General features: G+C 46.7%; 2 protein-coding genes across 2 annotated transcripts; both read left to right on the forward strand.

The window, feature by feature from the left end:
* Window positions 1-207: 207 nt before the first annotated feature.
* LOC130371440 (protein tweety homolog 2-like) lies at window positions 208-6,312 on the forward strand. The gene is made up of 6 exons (XM_056577214.1): window positions 208-358; window positions 624-716; window positions 1,086-1,228; window positions 1,804-2,001; window positions 2,702-2,780; window positions 4,561-6,312. The coding sequence occupies exons 1-6, from the start codon at window positions 299-301 to the stop codon at window positions 4,639-4,641; spliced, it is 654 nt and encodes a 217-aa protein (XP_056433189.1). The 5' UTR covers window positions 208-298; the 3' UTR covers window positions 4,642-6,312.
* A 258-nt stretch (window positions 6,313-6,570) lies between these two features.
* Window positions 6,571-14,496, forward strand: dnai2b (dynein, axonemal, intermediate chain 2b). The gene is made up of 13 exons (XM_056577298.1): window positions 6,571-6,814; window positions 7,157-7,347; window positions 7,646-7,807; window positions 8,372-8,493; window positions 8,735-8,877; window positions 9,228-9,341; window positions 9,729-9,868; window positions 10,326-10,448; window positions 10,652-10,875; window positions 11,334-11,469; window positions 12,443-12,589; window positions 13,339-13,575; window positions 14,309-14,496. Exons 2-13 carry the CDS (start codon window positions 7,165-7,167, stop codon window positions 14,351-14,353), a joined length of 1,776 nt encoding a protein of 591 aa, XP_056433273.1. The 5' UTR covers window positions 6,571-6,814; window positions 7,157-7,164; the 3' UTR covers window positions 14,354-14,496.

The following is a 14,496-nucleotide window of genomic DNA, read 5'->3' on the forward strand; positions in this document are numbered from 1 at the left end:
TGTGTGCAGACAGGGAGCTGTCACATACTACTAGAAAAAACAAGCCTGAAGTTATTTAAAAGCTCATTAAAAAGCTATAGCCCTTTCATACGCTCGTCTGGTCATGTTTTATTTAGTGCCACATTAAAAAGTGTCTTTATAAGGTCAGCCCTTTTTAATTTCGGTCAATAAATAAAACAAACGTCCCCATGCTGTGTGTGTGCGCATGCCTGTTGCGCTCGGCAATATGAACATGTTCTAACGATGAATTGTTTATGTTGGTTAGTCTCTGACGGTGTTTCAGAGATCTCTGACCACCATGCAGATCCAGATCCAGGGCCTGCTGCAGTTTGCTGTTCCCCTCTTCCCCTCTGCAGAGGTACTAACACACGTACATACATGCAAACACACATACAAAAACACACACACACACACATGCACACACACACACACACTCACGCACATACAGTAACGCACGCACACAAATGTGCCGACGCACACATTCATGCAAACGTTCACATGCACACTCTCTCACAATTACGAAAAAAAGAATGTGTATTGCTTACACTCGAACATACACGTCGACCTGTGACCCTGACACCCTGACCCCCTACCGTAACCGGGCATGTTGTGTCCTGGCCCAGGGCGACCTCCAGGGCATCCAGAACCTGCTCAACTCCTCGGAGGCTAGCCTGCACCAGCTGACCGCCCTGCTGGACTGCAGGGGGCTCAACAAGGTGAGGCCACGCCCCGCTCCGCTCCTCACCAGCCGAGGCAGTGGGCCAGCCGGACGGCCGGCACTGAGGCGGGCCGTGAACCACGCCAACACGGGATCTAGTGGAGGGGGGAGGTGCTGAGGGGAGAGCCGGATAGGATGTGAGGGGGGCTAGGAGGTCTCAGGAAAGCAATCCAAAGAGGGTAGAAGAATGGCTCAGTGTGTGAGTGTGTTTGTCTTTGTCCATGTTTGTTTGTGTGTGTGAATGTATCGACGCGTGTGTGTATCTGCATCCGTGTTTGTGTGTATAAATACATGTGTGTGTGTGTGCATATGTACGCGTGCGACCTCTGACCTTGACACCCCCCCCCCCCCCCCCCCCCCCCACCAGGACTACCTGGATGCGCTGGTGGGCGTGTGCTACGACGGCGTGGAGGGCCTCCTGTACCTGTCTCTCTTCTCCATGATGGCCGCCTGCTCCTTCTGCATCATGCTGTGTGCCATTCCGCGGGCCTGGAGACAGATCGCCGCCAGGTCCGTCTGCCTCCGCCCCACTATCCATGGCCTCGGCCCACCTGAGCTCCCACACACTCTCCCTGCCTACAGATATATCGTCAGCCAACACACAAACACACCCCGACCGCTGTGTAACGTGGACACACTTCACACGGCTTCTATAAGCCTTCTTTGTTCTCCGTCGTAGAGTTCAGAGACGCGATAGGAGGGATTTTCCCTGTGTTTGGATGAAACCGGCAGCAAATCTCTCCAGCATGGGTGTTCTTATTTATATCCATTCTGAGTTCCCAGGGTCAGGGATCTGAGGGGTTTGAGCCGGGGGATAAATGCTCCTGGTTCACCACAGGCTGGAGACAAGTGGTCAATTATCCATGATCCCACACACACACACGCACACATATGCAGAGACACACGTACACACACGCACTGCGATGCACACACATACAAAAACCCTCACAAACACACACTCTGCATACACGCAAACATTTCCAAACACACAGAGAGAGAAAAAAACACACAAGCGGACACAAACAAACACCCACAAACTTCTTAAGACACAACAATTCTGAAAAGCACTTTTAAACCCACCGCAGGGAGCGGGACTACGACGACATGGACGACGAGGACCCCTTCAACCCACGGGCCCGCCGGGCCGGCCACGCCCCCAACCCCGCCCACCCCAACATGCACAGCTTCTGCAGCTACAGCAGCAGCATGGGCAGCCAGAGCAGCCTGCACCCCCCCGCCCTGCCCACCGCCCTCTCCAACGCCCCTGTCGCCCCCGACTACATGTGAGTAGGGTGTAGGGGGGGGATTGGGATTTCGGGGATATTATGTTGATGCACAACAGAAATGAAGGAGGGAGGTGTGTGTGTGTGTGGGTGTGTGTGTGGGGGTTCATGTGTGTGTGTGTGTGTGTGTGTGTGTGTGTGTGTGTGTGTGTGTGTGTGTGTGTGTGTGTGTGTGTGTGTGTGTGTGTGTGTGTGTGTGTGTGTGTGTGTGGGCGGGTTCATGTGTGTGTGTGTATGTGTTTGTGTGTGTGTGTGTGTGTGTGTGTGTGTGTGTGTGTGTGTGTGTGTGTGTGTGTGTGTGTGTGTGTGTGTGTGTGTGTGTGTGTGTATGCAGGTTTGTAGGTGTTTGTGTGCAGGTGTGTGTGTCTCTATAAGTGTGTTTGTGTATGTCTGTCTCTGTGTAGGTTGTGCGTATGTGTGTAGGTGTTTACGTGCGGGTGTCTGTGTGTGAAGAAGTAGAAGGAGCTACATGCACAAGTCATAATTATTATCTGACATATTGTAGCATCTAATGAATTCCAATGCAATCTATTGAAGCTTCAATTTGACTATCTACCTCAGAACTATCCAATGGTTTTGTTTTATTCAACATGCTCGTTGTGGCTTCATAAGGCAGGTGTGTGTTAGAGAGTGGGACTCACTAGCACTACTTATCTGACCTCTCTCCTCTCCTCTACCCCCCCCCCCCCCCCCCCTGTAGGAACCAGGTAGCTCTGTTTGGGGGGAACCCGCGCTACGAGAACGTGCCTCTGATTGGTCGAGGCTCACCGCCCCCCTCGGTGCGTTGGGTCCCGGAGGCAAAGTCCTTCTTGTGATGTCACTTCCTCCTGTACCTCTGAGCTTATCTTCCGTTCAGTTGACAAGAAATGTTATCTATATTTTATGATACATGTTTAGGAATTCAGAGAAAGAATTAATTATATAATGTACTTCTACGTTATATAACACTTTATATACTTTATACTTTTATATGAAAGTTTTCTTTTGTTACAATTTGAATGGTTCACATACTTTGATGCTCAGTAGTCTTAAACATTTCCAAGGGCATTCCACTCGATCTTTTGTTGGTAGTGTAAGATGCACCGCTGCACAGATTCTCTCCTCGCCTCGTTCCTGAAAGGAGTTCGACTTACGGAGATCATTAAAGAGACAGACACCGCTTAATAATTCACCACCAAACATCATCGCACGTCTCTTTGGGGAACCCAGAATCCCGAGGGAAGGCGTACGGGCGTCGCCGGAGGTCTTTTAGGCTCGCCTGAGTCTTGTTTGGGGTTCTCTGCTAGGAAGAATCCACCCTTCTCGCTGTGACACTTCTCCCATCTTTTCAGCAATTATTTTGTATTTTGATTAAATATTTAACATCCGCCTCGACCTAGGAGGCGACTGACTCGCTGGCATGTTGCGAGATTTGGATTTTCCTTTCTTCGTGTTTTGTAAGTCGGCATTCTGAATCGATTATTATTATTATCGATTATTAAGTTAGACTCTCATGTCTACCTGTAGGGCTCTGCATGAATCTCCGACACATTACAAATTTGAACTTATTCTTCTTTGCGGTTACTAGGAATAGTAATCTACATATGACCTCATATGTAGATTAGTGTCAACCAATCCTCTTGTTGAACTGAGCCAATGCGTGCCAAAACTATGCAAGTAATGTCTCATCCTTTTCCTCCTTTATTACAACTAACCATGGCATACAATTTTTTTTTAGCTAACAGCTTCTTTTATGTATGTTTTCTTTGTGTGTGTGTCACATCTTTGTTTGTTTGTATCTTTCTTTTCAATATTTTGCTCTCTTTTTTAAATCCACTTTTGGAGGCATACTCTCAGCAATATAGAAACCGAGTAAGTCCACTTTACCCGCCTTTCACTTCCTTCTACAAAGAGAAAATCCCTTACTCTTCCTCTGACGCATCCTTTGGTTCACATTGATCTCTGTCCGGATGCTCCCATTCATCTCCCTTCTTCGGCATGGTTTTGTTGCACAACGTCACAGTTCCCCCCACACCCACCTCATTCCACAAGGTCTACCGGTACTTCAACGAGACCGGGGCGCCCCCTCGTGGTAAAGTGGTGATAGTGAGGTTCCAAAAGTACACCATGCTCATGTGGGACACTATGTCGCCCCCTTTTGGTGAAAACGTGGTAGTGGTGCTCCCAGATACCAACAACCTGTGCATGAAGTCACAACTCCTCATTTTAATTCTATAGCTTGTACCGGCCAGGAGCTGAGCCTCTGGGCTTAGTGAGTGGTGCTATAGAATTCTAAATGTCCCTGGGCAATGTTACAAGTCACCCCCCCCAGATATGTGTTTCCATTCACTGTGAATGACGCGATTTCTTGACACACAGAGTTTCAACAGTTTTCTTACCTTATGTTGAACAAATTGTTTTTATTTACCTTTAATTAAGCGTATAAGCAGGCCTAGCCTAAACCGGTGCCAGGTGAAGGTTAAACTGGCACCTGGAAGCATCTTGTATGATTACAGCACAAGAAACCAACGTATGGCGTTTGTATTAACCTGTCTTTGTCTCCTGCCTCCTCCTCCGTAGTACTCCCCCAGCATGAGGGCTACCTATCTCTCCATGACCGAGGAACAGAGTAGACACTTTGGGAATGACTTCCGGGCATAGACTGTGCGTCCTCCTCCTCCTCCTCCTGCTCCTCCTCCTCCACCACTTTCCCAGTGCCTCCTCCTGCCTGCCTGCTTCGTGCCCCCTCCCCAACACAGAGACTCCTCAGCATGGGACCCCCCCAAAGCAGACAACGTTGTGTCCCCCTCGGGTCAAGCCGGCGACGTGATTGGAGGAACAGCCATCTCACGTTTTTGGAACAAAAGTTTTTTTTGACGTCCACGAAGAGCACCACTTGAACTCGACATGATTGTTTGCGTCGCCTGCGTTGGTCGGATTCTTCGGACCCGCGACTCCCTTCTCAGACCCAAACACTTTTTACCACGAGATAAAAGCAACAGAAACGCTGATATGCTGTCGACTTCGCCCTTGATTGTCGCCCAGTGGCTTGCTGCTCGGACCAACAATATAGGAAAGGGTGTGCGAAGAAGGTCTGGGGTGAGGTCAAAGGTCAAAGGCTGCTTACTGTTTCCACTAAATAACCTGCAAGCTGGAAAGGGACGGATGACGGATGAGGATGAAAAGGTCTTTGACCGGAAGGGTGATTTCTTGAAATACTACTGATTCTAAACGGTGTCCATGAAATGAGATGGGGATGGAGAGAGAGCGTGTTTTTTTTTGCCTATTATTTCTATGATTCCTGTTATTATTAAGCTGGCCTTTTGACCCAGGGCCGATTCAGCAGTGAAAAGATGTTTGGTTCTCTGCCATAAAATTTGCCAAACGAGATTTATTTTCATTGTTTTCCGAAACGAATCATAGAGAACCCTTTGTTAGATTATATTTTAGGCGGATTAGATACGAAGCAAATATTGCAGAACGACAGAAGTGGGAGGTTTAACAGATAAACGTGCGTGGCAGCAACATGTGCGTATTTCCTGTGCGTTGTGATTGACCTGGGTTTTCTTTTGTGAAGGCACAAAAACAAACTGTAAGCATGTTGAAGATATATCCTAAGGTGTAGCTATCCTGTCAGTTGTTATAAATGTATTACAGATGTGCACACACATACGCCCGCCCGCGCACACACACACACACACACACACACACACACACACACACACACACACACACACACACACACACACACACAAAGACAAATGTATTTCTTTTTGCTATCTCACACTCTGTAAATAACATTGACAGTACAACTAGGACTTTTGCCTTTTGTTGTATGAACATAATTTTATTTTAATTATCTGTGTTTGTCCCAGTGTCACTCTTAGTAATAATATAGAGTTGTGTTCTATTCTTTGGCCTAGTTTTGGTACACATTGCATTTTTGAGAACCCCCTGTATGATGTAATATATGATACAATCTCGTACATAAAGTACAACTAATACTAAATAATGCCAAATGTTTAACATGACTTTAGAAGTTGTGTTAATCAGACTATGATATAGGATGACCAAGATTTAGAAACTTAACCCAACTAATTGTATTGTCCTCAGTCTCAACTAAAAAATGTTCAGCAATATTATCACATTGTTTGCCTTTGTTGTTCTCAAATTGATCTTAAACAGCTTACATGTGAATTTTGTAATTATTTTATTTTTTGATACAGTTGATTAGGTGTTATTTTTCCCCCATTGCATGTTTCACTGTCGCCTACCGCCATGGTGCCAGCATGGTGCTTAACTTTATGTGCGAGGTCCATAGATAATTGTGAACTGAATAAAACAACTTTTTAGTAGATGTGTTTTTTTCCTAGATATCCCATATTCATCATCTTTCTCATGCTAATAACTACCTAATGGTAAATAATAATAATAATAATAATAATAATAATAATGTTTTACTTTGCTTGCCATAGTCTATCCTCGTAAGACCATCCTAATTTCGGGATTCACGTTTAGTTTTACTCACGAGGCTTGCACTGCACCGTTTTTCTTTTCTTATTTTTATCATTATTACAGAGAGATGTAGACCTGGCTACTATAACTAAACCCCTCCGTTAAAAAACAAACTACAACCCCCCCCGCTCCATGGGCTCACCCCATGGCTCACCCTCATCTCGTTTCTTACGTCAGGTGAAGCACTAGGGGCGTGCTCTCAAGGTGTTGCTAGGATACGGGAAACTCTTCCACCGAAACACTGTTCGCGTCGGAAAGTTTACAAGGCGTAACGCAGACTTCACGTTTAGCTGTCACCCGTTTCCCCGGGGACACTCAGGTCAGTTTAACACTCACAGTTTATATTTATGATGCATAACAACCGCCGGTGATAGCGACAGGGTGCTCCTACTGCTATTTGTAACCCCACAAGCAGACGACAATCCAGCTGAGAGTTCCCAACAACAGGGACGCATTAATTTGCTGTTCAAGACTCTGTTGCCAGATTGGGCTAGATTACCCTCCCAATCTGGCAACACTGGTTCAAGATGCAGACGTAACCATTAAATTGCTATTTATTTTTTTAAAGAATTAACGACTTTCATTAATACCCCCCCCCACACACACACACACACACACACACACACACACACACACACACACACACTTTCATTGCAATCAGATGACAACATGGAGATAGTCCATGTCTACACCAAGAAGCGCAGCGACTTCGGTCGGCCTTGTAACTTCTCTGACCGGCCCGCCGAGCTCCGCGTGGACATCTGTCCTGACCCTTCCCTGGGGGAGCCCTTCCTGGAACGAGACCCCTGTGATGTCCCACTGCAGTGCTCCCAAGACATGTCAGAGCATGAGGTAGACAAGTGTAGTCCTACAGCTCTTTCATTTAATTAATGAATTGAAATATGGTAAAAATGAGCAGACAACAGTCTGATTACATAACAATATAAATAAAAACAAAATTAATCCTATTTCTAAGAACGTATTTCTATGTCTATAGCATTGAACTGAAAAAGTTATTATTCATGTTTGAGATTGACAGACCATACGTGGACATCCATTATGAGATAATAGTCTAGGCTAGGCACTATTCAAAACGTCCCTGCAACATGCTGTTATTCCAATCTACTCTATCCTACTGTGACCTTTCCAGGTGAACACGGACCGCTATGAGTCTGTGTCCTGCGGGATAAACCATGTTGAGGGGGGCTGGCCCAAAGACATCTATCCTCACGAGATGGAGCAGACCATTCGCTTCAGGAAGAAAGTGGAGAAAGATGAGCACTACTGCAACACCGTTCTCCAGCTGGGCAGTGTACGTGCTGGGAATCGCTTCCACTGCCTGTGTTTGTTTGAGTCCTTTTGCTTTATTTATTTAGAAAAAATACAGTTTGCAAACCTGCATGCAATTACTGACCGGATTATAAGGCTTTGAAACTACCACTGGTCAACAACATTTGGAGGCATTCCTCAAGAAAAATGAGTAGAACTAAATTAAGTAACTAAGTAGCTTTATAGAGTGAAATGGACCCAACATTCATGCTTTGACGCACGATCAATGATAAGCCTGCAGTCATAGCTATGCATTCTTTATAGCGTGTCTGTCAGTCCTAAGGCTTTCAATTGTGTTTGTGTAATGGGCAAAAACGTGTGTGTGTGAGTGTGTCAGTGTGTGTATGTATGAACATGCACATGCATATGGTTACATGTGTGTGTATGAACATGCACATGCATATGGTAACATGTGTGTGCATGTGCTTGCTAGTCGTTGTGTGGGTGGATGTTTTTGTCTGTAGAAGCATGTCGGTGTGTAGGAAATAGAGAGTGATTCATGCTGTCGATAGAGCTTCAGTTTCTTTCTTCTGTACTCTCACTGCAGGTCATGGAGCACTGCATCAAACAGAACAACGCCATTGACATCTATGAGGAGTACTTTGAGGACCAGGACTTAGTGGAGGACATGCAGGAGTGTCCCTCAGCCAAGACCATCAACATCTTTAGGTGCCCCCACCAGCCACCAACCACCACCCAACACCCACACATCCACCAACCACTCTGGCTCCAGCCGCAAAACATTTGTGTTTGTTAGTTTATTGCCAATAATTACATATAGTAATATCATTCACATTAAAGGGAAATTATTTCATCACATCAACATTTAACGCAGTGATATGTAAATATATATGAGTATATGAGATATGAGTACAAAGTCTCTTTAAACTTCTGTTCTTCTGTCTTTGAGGGACCCTAACAAAGTAAAGCGCACGGTAACCAGTATGTCATGGCAACCGGGCGGCTGCAGGAAGCTGGCCGTGGCTTACTCCTGCCTGGACTTCCAGAAGGCCACCAAAGACATGAGCTTTGACTCTTACATCTGGGACATTGGTAGGTGCTCCGACAGGTCATGGTTGGTACTGGAGGGGGGCGTTTCCCTTCTGCTCAAAGACACTTTCCTTCTATTAAGACTTTGTCGTAATCATGGGTTTCAGTTCCGACACTCCAAGCCAAAAGGTTCAATTCCCCTTCAACCAAACTGAAGGCATTCCTAATGGCATGTCTGTGAATTTGCTTGAAGTCGGTTTGGATGCTTCTTTAAAATTATAAATAGTAATAATCCTTAAAGTTAATATGACTAAGACTCAAGAGTGGGCTGTTTCTCCTTCCAATTTGATCCGTTGCGACGACAGCAATTCAGAAACCCTTTTAATTTTTTATTTTTATTTTTATTTTTTCAGAGAACCCAAACAAGCCGGAGATATGCATCAAACCCGTGGCCCCGCTGGTGTGTCTGGAGTACATCCCCACAGACTCTCACATCCTGGCGGGGGGTTGCTACAATGGACAGATCGGTGAGACCCACATGTGTATCATTGTGTGCTGTGCTGGAACTACATGCTGTCTCGGATTCAGTGAGAGAATAATTTTGACGGGAAAACGGTTGCTACTATTTCTCTTATATGGCAATCCATCGATAAGTGCTTATTTCCTTCACTGACAAAAGGTGTCTTTTATGGGCTTTGAAAGCATGACCTTCGGTATTTATCATATAAATGAATGGTGTACTCCCAGCAGGACAAAAGTGTTGTCGCTGTAGCGTGTATAACTTCAAGGTGAATATATCTTCATAAAAAACATTCTCCTTTCTCAAAGTATGTGTCTGTGTACGCGTGTGTCTGTGTGTGTATGTGTTTGTGTGTGTTTGCACATGTGTATGTGTGTGTTGGACTCTTCCGCAGCCTACTGGGACACTCGCAAGGGCAGCCAGCCTGTGGACACTTCCAAGATAGAACACAGCCACCGAGACCCCGTGTACAAGATCATCTGGCTGCCGTCGAAGACAGGAACCGACGTGTTCTCCGCCTCAACCGACGGCCAGGTAAGCCAAGCTCTCACCGCCGCCTCTACAAAAGGTCCCGCCGTCACCTAATCCCTTCCTCAAACGGAGGGAGGAGGACACAATGGGGACACGGTGTGGCACAAAAAAGGCCCCTTAAGTCCTTCATTTGGCCAGCGAAGTCCGATACGTTGCAAAAGGTCAGGCTGCACTCTCACTGGCCCTCCGCTGGTCAGTGGACCGCGTTATGTTACAATGCGGAGGGGAAGGTCAAGAGTTTACAGTGGAAATTACGCAAGGCCAACGTAGCACAGAGACGAGGGGAAAACACACAACTCGGATTTGAGGCTGAATCCCAGTAGAGCGAGCCGAGCATCGTTGACCTTGTGTTTTTCTTCTGAAAAGCAAACTATTCCTTGCGCCGAGCAGGCTTCCGGTGGCTGTAAATAGGTTTCAGGTATCTGAGCTCCTGGTGTCCTCTCTGTATCCTGCTCTCAAGGTGCTCTGGTGGGACACCCGTAAGATAAGCGAGCCCACCGAGAAGCTGATCCTGGACCTCAACAAGGAGGGCAACCTGGATAACGCCCTGGGGGCCATCTCCCTGGAGTTTGAGTCCACCATGGTGAGCCCCTCTAACCACAATCCAAGTATGAAAGGGTTGAGACGTAGTATTGTGGAAATGTTAACTTCTGCAACATTTTCAAAGATGGCCAAATGTTCAAACTTCCCATATATTTAATGTGTGCCAAATTGCATTAATCGCATCTGGGATCAATCAATTCCGTTCTTAATTGTTCAATATATCTGTTTCTTTGATTTCCCCAGCCTACCAAGTTCATGGTAGGAACGGAACAGGGGATGGTGGTCTCTTGCAACCGCAAGGCAAAGACCCCCGCCGAGAAGATTGTCAGTACCTACAGCGGCCACCAGGGGCCCATCTACGCCCTGCAGAGGAACCCCTTCTTCCCCAAGAACTTCCTCACCGTGGGGGACTGGACGGCACGCATCTGGTCCGAGGACATCAAGGACGCCTCCATCATGTCCACAAAGTAGGCGGCCAATTTAGCAAGATGTGTGTCTCGTTTATATGCCGAGGATACGCTGAAACAGTCAAATATATGACCTAATATACTTTTGTTGAGATGCATAATATAAAAAAAGGTGTGACATTGTCTTGTCAACCAGTGTCAGCTGACTACATTTCCCTTCTTTTTCTAAATATACTGACTCAAGGTTTATCTCGATCTATGTTTCATCTAATATAATGGCACTCCATCTAATGCTGGCTCTCAAATGATTGTCCATGTGACACTATCCAGCAGTACACACACACGCACACACACACAAACACAAACACACACACACACAAACACACACTCACACACACACACACACACACACACACACACACACACACACACACACACACACACACACACACACACACACACAGGGAATTGGTGGCCCGGTTGTGGGTTTCTAATAGTCTCGGTTGTTTTTTTTGCAGGTACCAGATGTCCTACCTGTCGGACGCCTGCTGGAGCCCCGTTAGACCATCCGTGTTCGCCAGCGTCAAGATGGACGGGACGCTGGACCTGTGGGACATCCTGTTCAAGCAGAACGACCCCACACTCAGCCTCAAAGTGAGCGCCCACCCATCCTCTCCACCATCACCAACACACAACACACTGTCGGCTACAAAAGCTTCCAAAGGATACAGCATAGTAGACCGTACGGTTGCTAGTTCTATCCTGGGCTCCTCTTAGCTGAGTGTCGAGGTATCCCTGAGCAAGACACCTCCTAACCCCTCCTGACGAGCTGGCTATTGCCTTGCCTGGTTGACACCGCCGTGAATGTGTGTATTATTGGTAGTCAGATGCTTTGGATAAAAGGGTCTGGCAAATGCCCTAAAATGTAATCAATCAAAAGGAATATGGCCCTAAACAGCCTCAAAGCCTGCAGTCAACAGTTTGTATCAGTGGTCGCCAACCTTTGACTTTAGGTGTACCACTAAATTGTCATCAGACCTTCGGTGCACCACCTCAAATGCAAACAGTAGCAAAATGTAAAAACACATGCAGTGGCTGAGCATGCATGCCAGATATAATTAGACTCAATTATAACTGCCAGTGGGAAACAGCGGAAAGAAAGAGCCAGCACCACTACAATGGAAAACATATGATGGAATGCATAAAGCAGCACTATTTTAAAATGAGAACAAGCCATAACACTACATTTATTTATAGTATATAAATAAATACATTTATATCTGCTTTATCAAGATTTACCTGTAGTACCACCTGTAGTACCCTTGCATTTTACCACTGGTATGCGTAATACAGGTTGAAAACTGGTATATATATATATATATATATGTATATATACATATATATATATATATATACACACACCTACACAACTGAGAATGTTGTCAGGAGACCCCCAAAGGTGTTGAACTGAGAACCTCTGCAATCAGACCTCATGTATAACATGGGGCTCGGAAGGTCAGGTGTGTCTCGTTGCCCTGAAGGGGGGGGACTGGCTGAAAAATAACCTTTTTTTTTTGGAATACTCTAACCCATCACTTCCAATGTCTTGTGCTGGTGCCCGGGTCAGGTGTGTGACGAGGCTCTCTACAGCCTCCGCATGCAGGAGAACGGCCGCTTCCTGTCCTGCGGCTCCCAGCTGGGCAACACCACGCTGCTGGAGATCTCCCCCGGCCTGTGCACCCTGCAGAGGAACGAGAAGAGCCTGGTGGCTGCCGTAAGACTCCTCTGATCACCGCCTCTGGTGTTCTGACTTTGTTGTGTGGTCATCATCCATGTAGCCTTTTCACAGTAGTGGAGAACCACAGGCGTCTCTCACAGCACTAATGATGAGGCTGCTCTTTCCCAATCCCATTTCTACCCCTTCCCCCTCCCCCTTCCCCTTACCCCTCCCCCTTGTTTTGAAGGGGTAAGGGGTAGAAATGGGATTAGGCCTTAATGGTCCAGGGGACGGGCAGTGGATTCAACTAGTGTCTACTGACCCGTGCGCTGGTTCCTTAAAGTAGCAGAGCCATCATTAGCAGGTTGATTGACACCTGTGTTTTTCCTACTATTACGCCTTTTGCAAAAAAAAGTCAGTTGGATTCATTTTGTGGAGGCTTTTATCTTCACTGACCTAGAGTGAATTTGGATATGGTCTTTTTGTGATAAGCAAAAGCCTCAGGCTATAATAATATTAGGTGACGAACAAAATGTTGCCTTTTATTTATTTGCTGTTTTAAGGACAAAACAATTTTTTGGGGTTGATTTAAGGACAAATCTAACTTTCGAAGCTGTACCCAACTCACAGAGACATACAAAGCTGAAACCTCAGTGCAACCAGCCTTATTAACAAGACATGGGCCCAAAGGCCACCTCAATTCTTAAAGTATTTAACAAGAAGAGCAGATCCTGCAGTGCGAGTCCCAGGACAGGGGGAGAGGTCTTGGTTGGGGGGGGACCAATGGCCTTCGCCCTTTCTCCCAGATGTTTGAGCGGGAGACCAAGCGGGAGAAGATCCTGGAGGCGCGACAGAGGGAGTTGCGTCTGAAGGAGCGCAGCCGCTCGGAGCAGAGCAAGGATGAGGACGCCGGCGCCGCCGCCGCCCGGGAGGGGGACGGCGAGGAGACGCCCGAGGAGATGATCGCCCGCGCCGAGGCCGAGTTCTTCGAGGTGATCGACGCCGAGCTCAGGAAGAAGGAAAAGGAGGAGGAGAAGCAAAGGGTGAGGTTCTCTGAGGGTCTCGGGGGGGGGAGGGGGGGTTTGGAGGGTCCGCATGAGACACGTCACGGTCCATTACGTCTCACGAAAGCTCTCCCTCAATGTCCAGGATGTGCACGTTAACTACCTGTCCATACATTAATATGACTGCAGCAAATATCCATGCTACACGCCACGTTAAATATAGATGGTTAATATACAACTCATCATATAAATACAAATATCTTTTCAATTCCTATTACTGTCCCCCCCTCCCCCCCCGCTCCTGGCAACAGAATGAGCCACGATATGCGTCAAAGGTGATCCTGGAATGAAGTGTGCAGTCCGTCCGTCACCCACTGTGACTCCTTATTCCTTTGTGACAAAAATAAACCAATCGATAACAGCCAGGGGCCTTAGTGCGGCAGATACCGACCCCGCAGACGCCATCACTGCCCCGCTGTCCCGCGTCCCTGGCTGGGTGGACGTCACCAGTGGTGATGTCACCAGTGATGACGTCGCTGTTATCAGTCAGAACAAAGGCACGCCTGAGTTTTTTTGTCCCAAGCCAAAACGCTCGGGCCTGCCTCCGGGAGATAAAGGCTCTGGCCTCTCCTGCAGCCCAATACTTTGAGGCATCTCATAGAAATAGCAAGCCCTAAACTTCACTATTACAATTGGATTTATGGGGAGGGTGCCACAGCTGTTGGTCCCACCTATTTAAGTCTTATTTATGCTTCGCTTCTTTTCATTTCAGGAGAAAGATGTCTGTGAAGAGAAACTAATCATGGAGGAATCCTAAAGATACCCAATGTGTCCAGAATCCGAACCATATTCTTCGTCCACAATGTCCCATTTAAGGAATGTTCATTCAGCTTTGTTTATGTAAAGTATTAAAAGTGTGTGCATCACACCTGGGAAATTCTCAATAAAATATAAAATGCA

Source organism: Gadus chalcogrammus, chromosome 18 (assembly GCF_026213295.1).
Source record: "Gadus chalcogrammus isolate NIFS_2021 chromosome 18, NIFS_Gcha_1.0, whole genome shotgun sequence".
NCBI lineage: Eukaryota > Metazoa > Chordata > Actinopteri > Gadiformes > Gadidae > Gadus > Gadus chalcogrammus.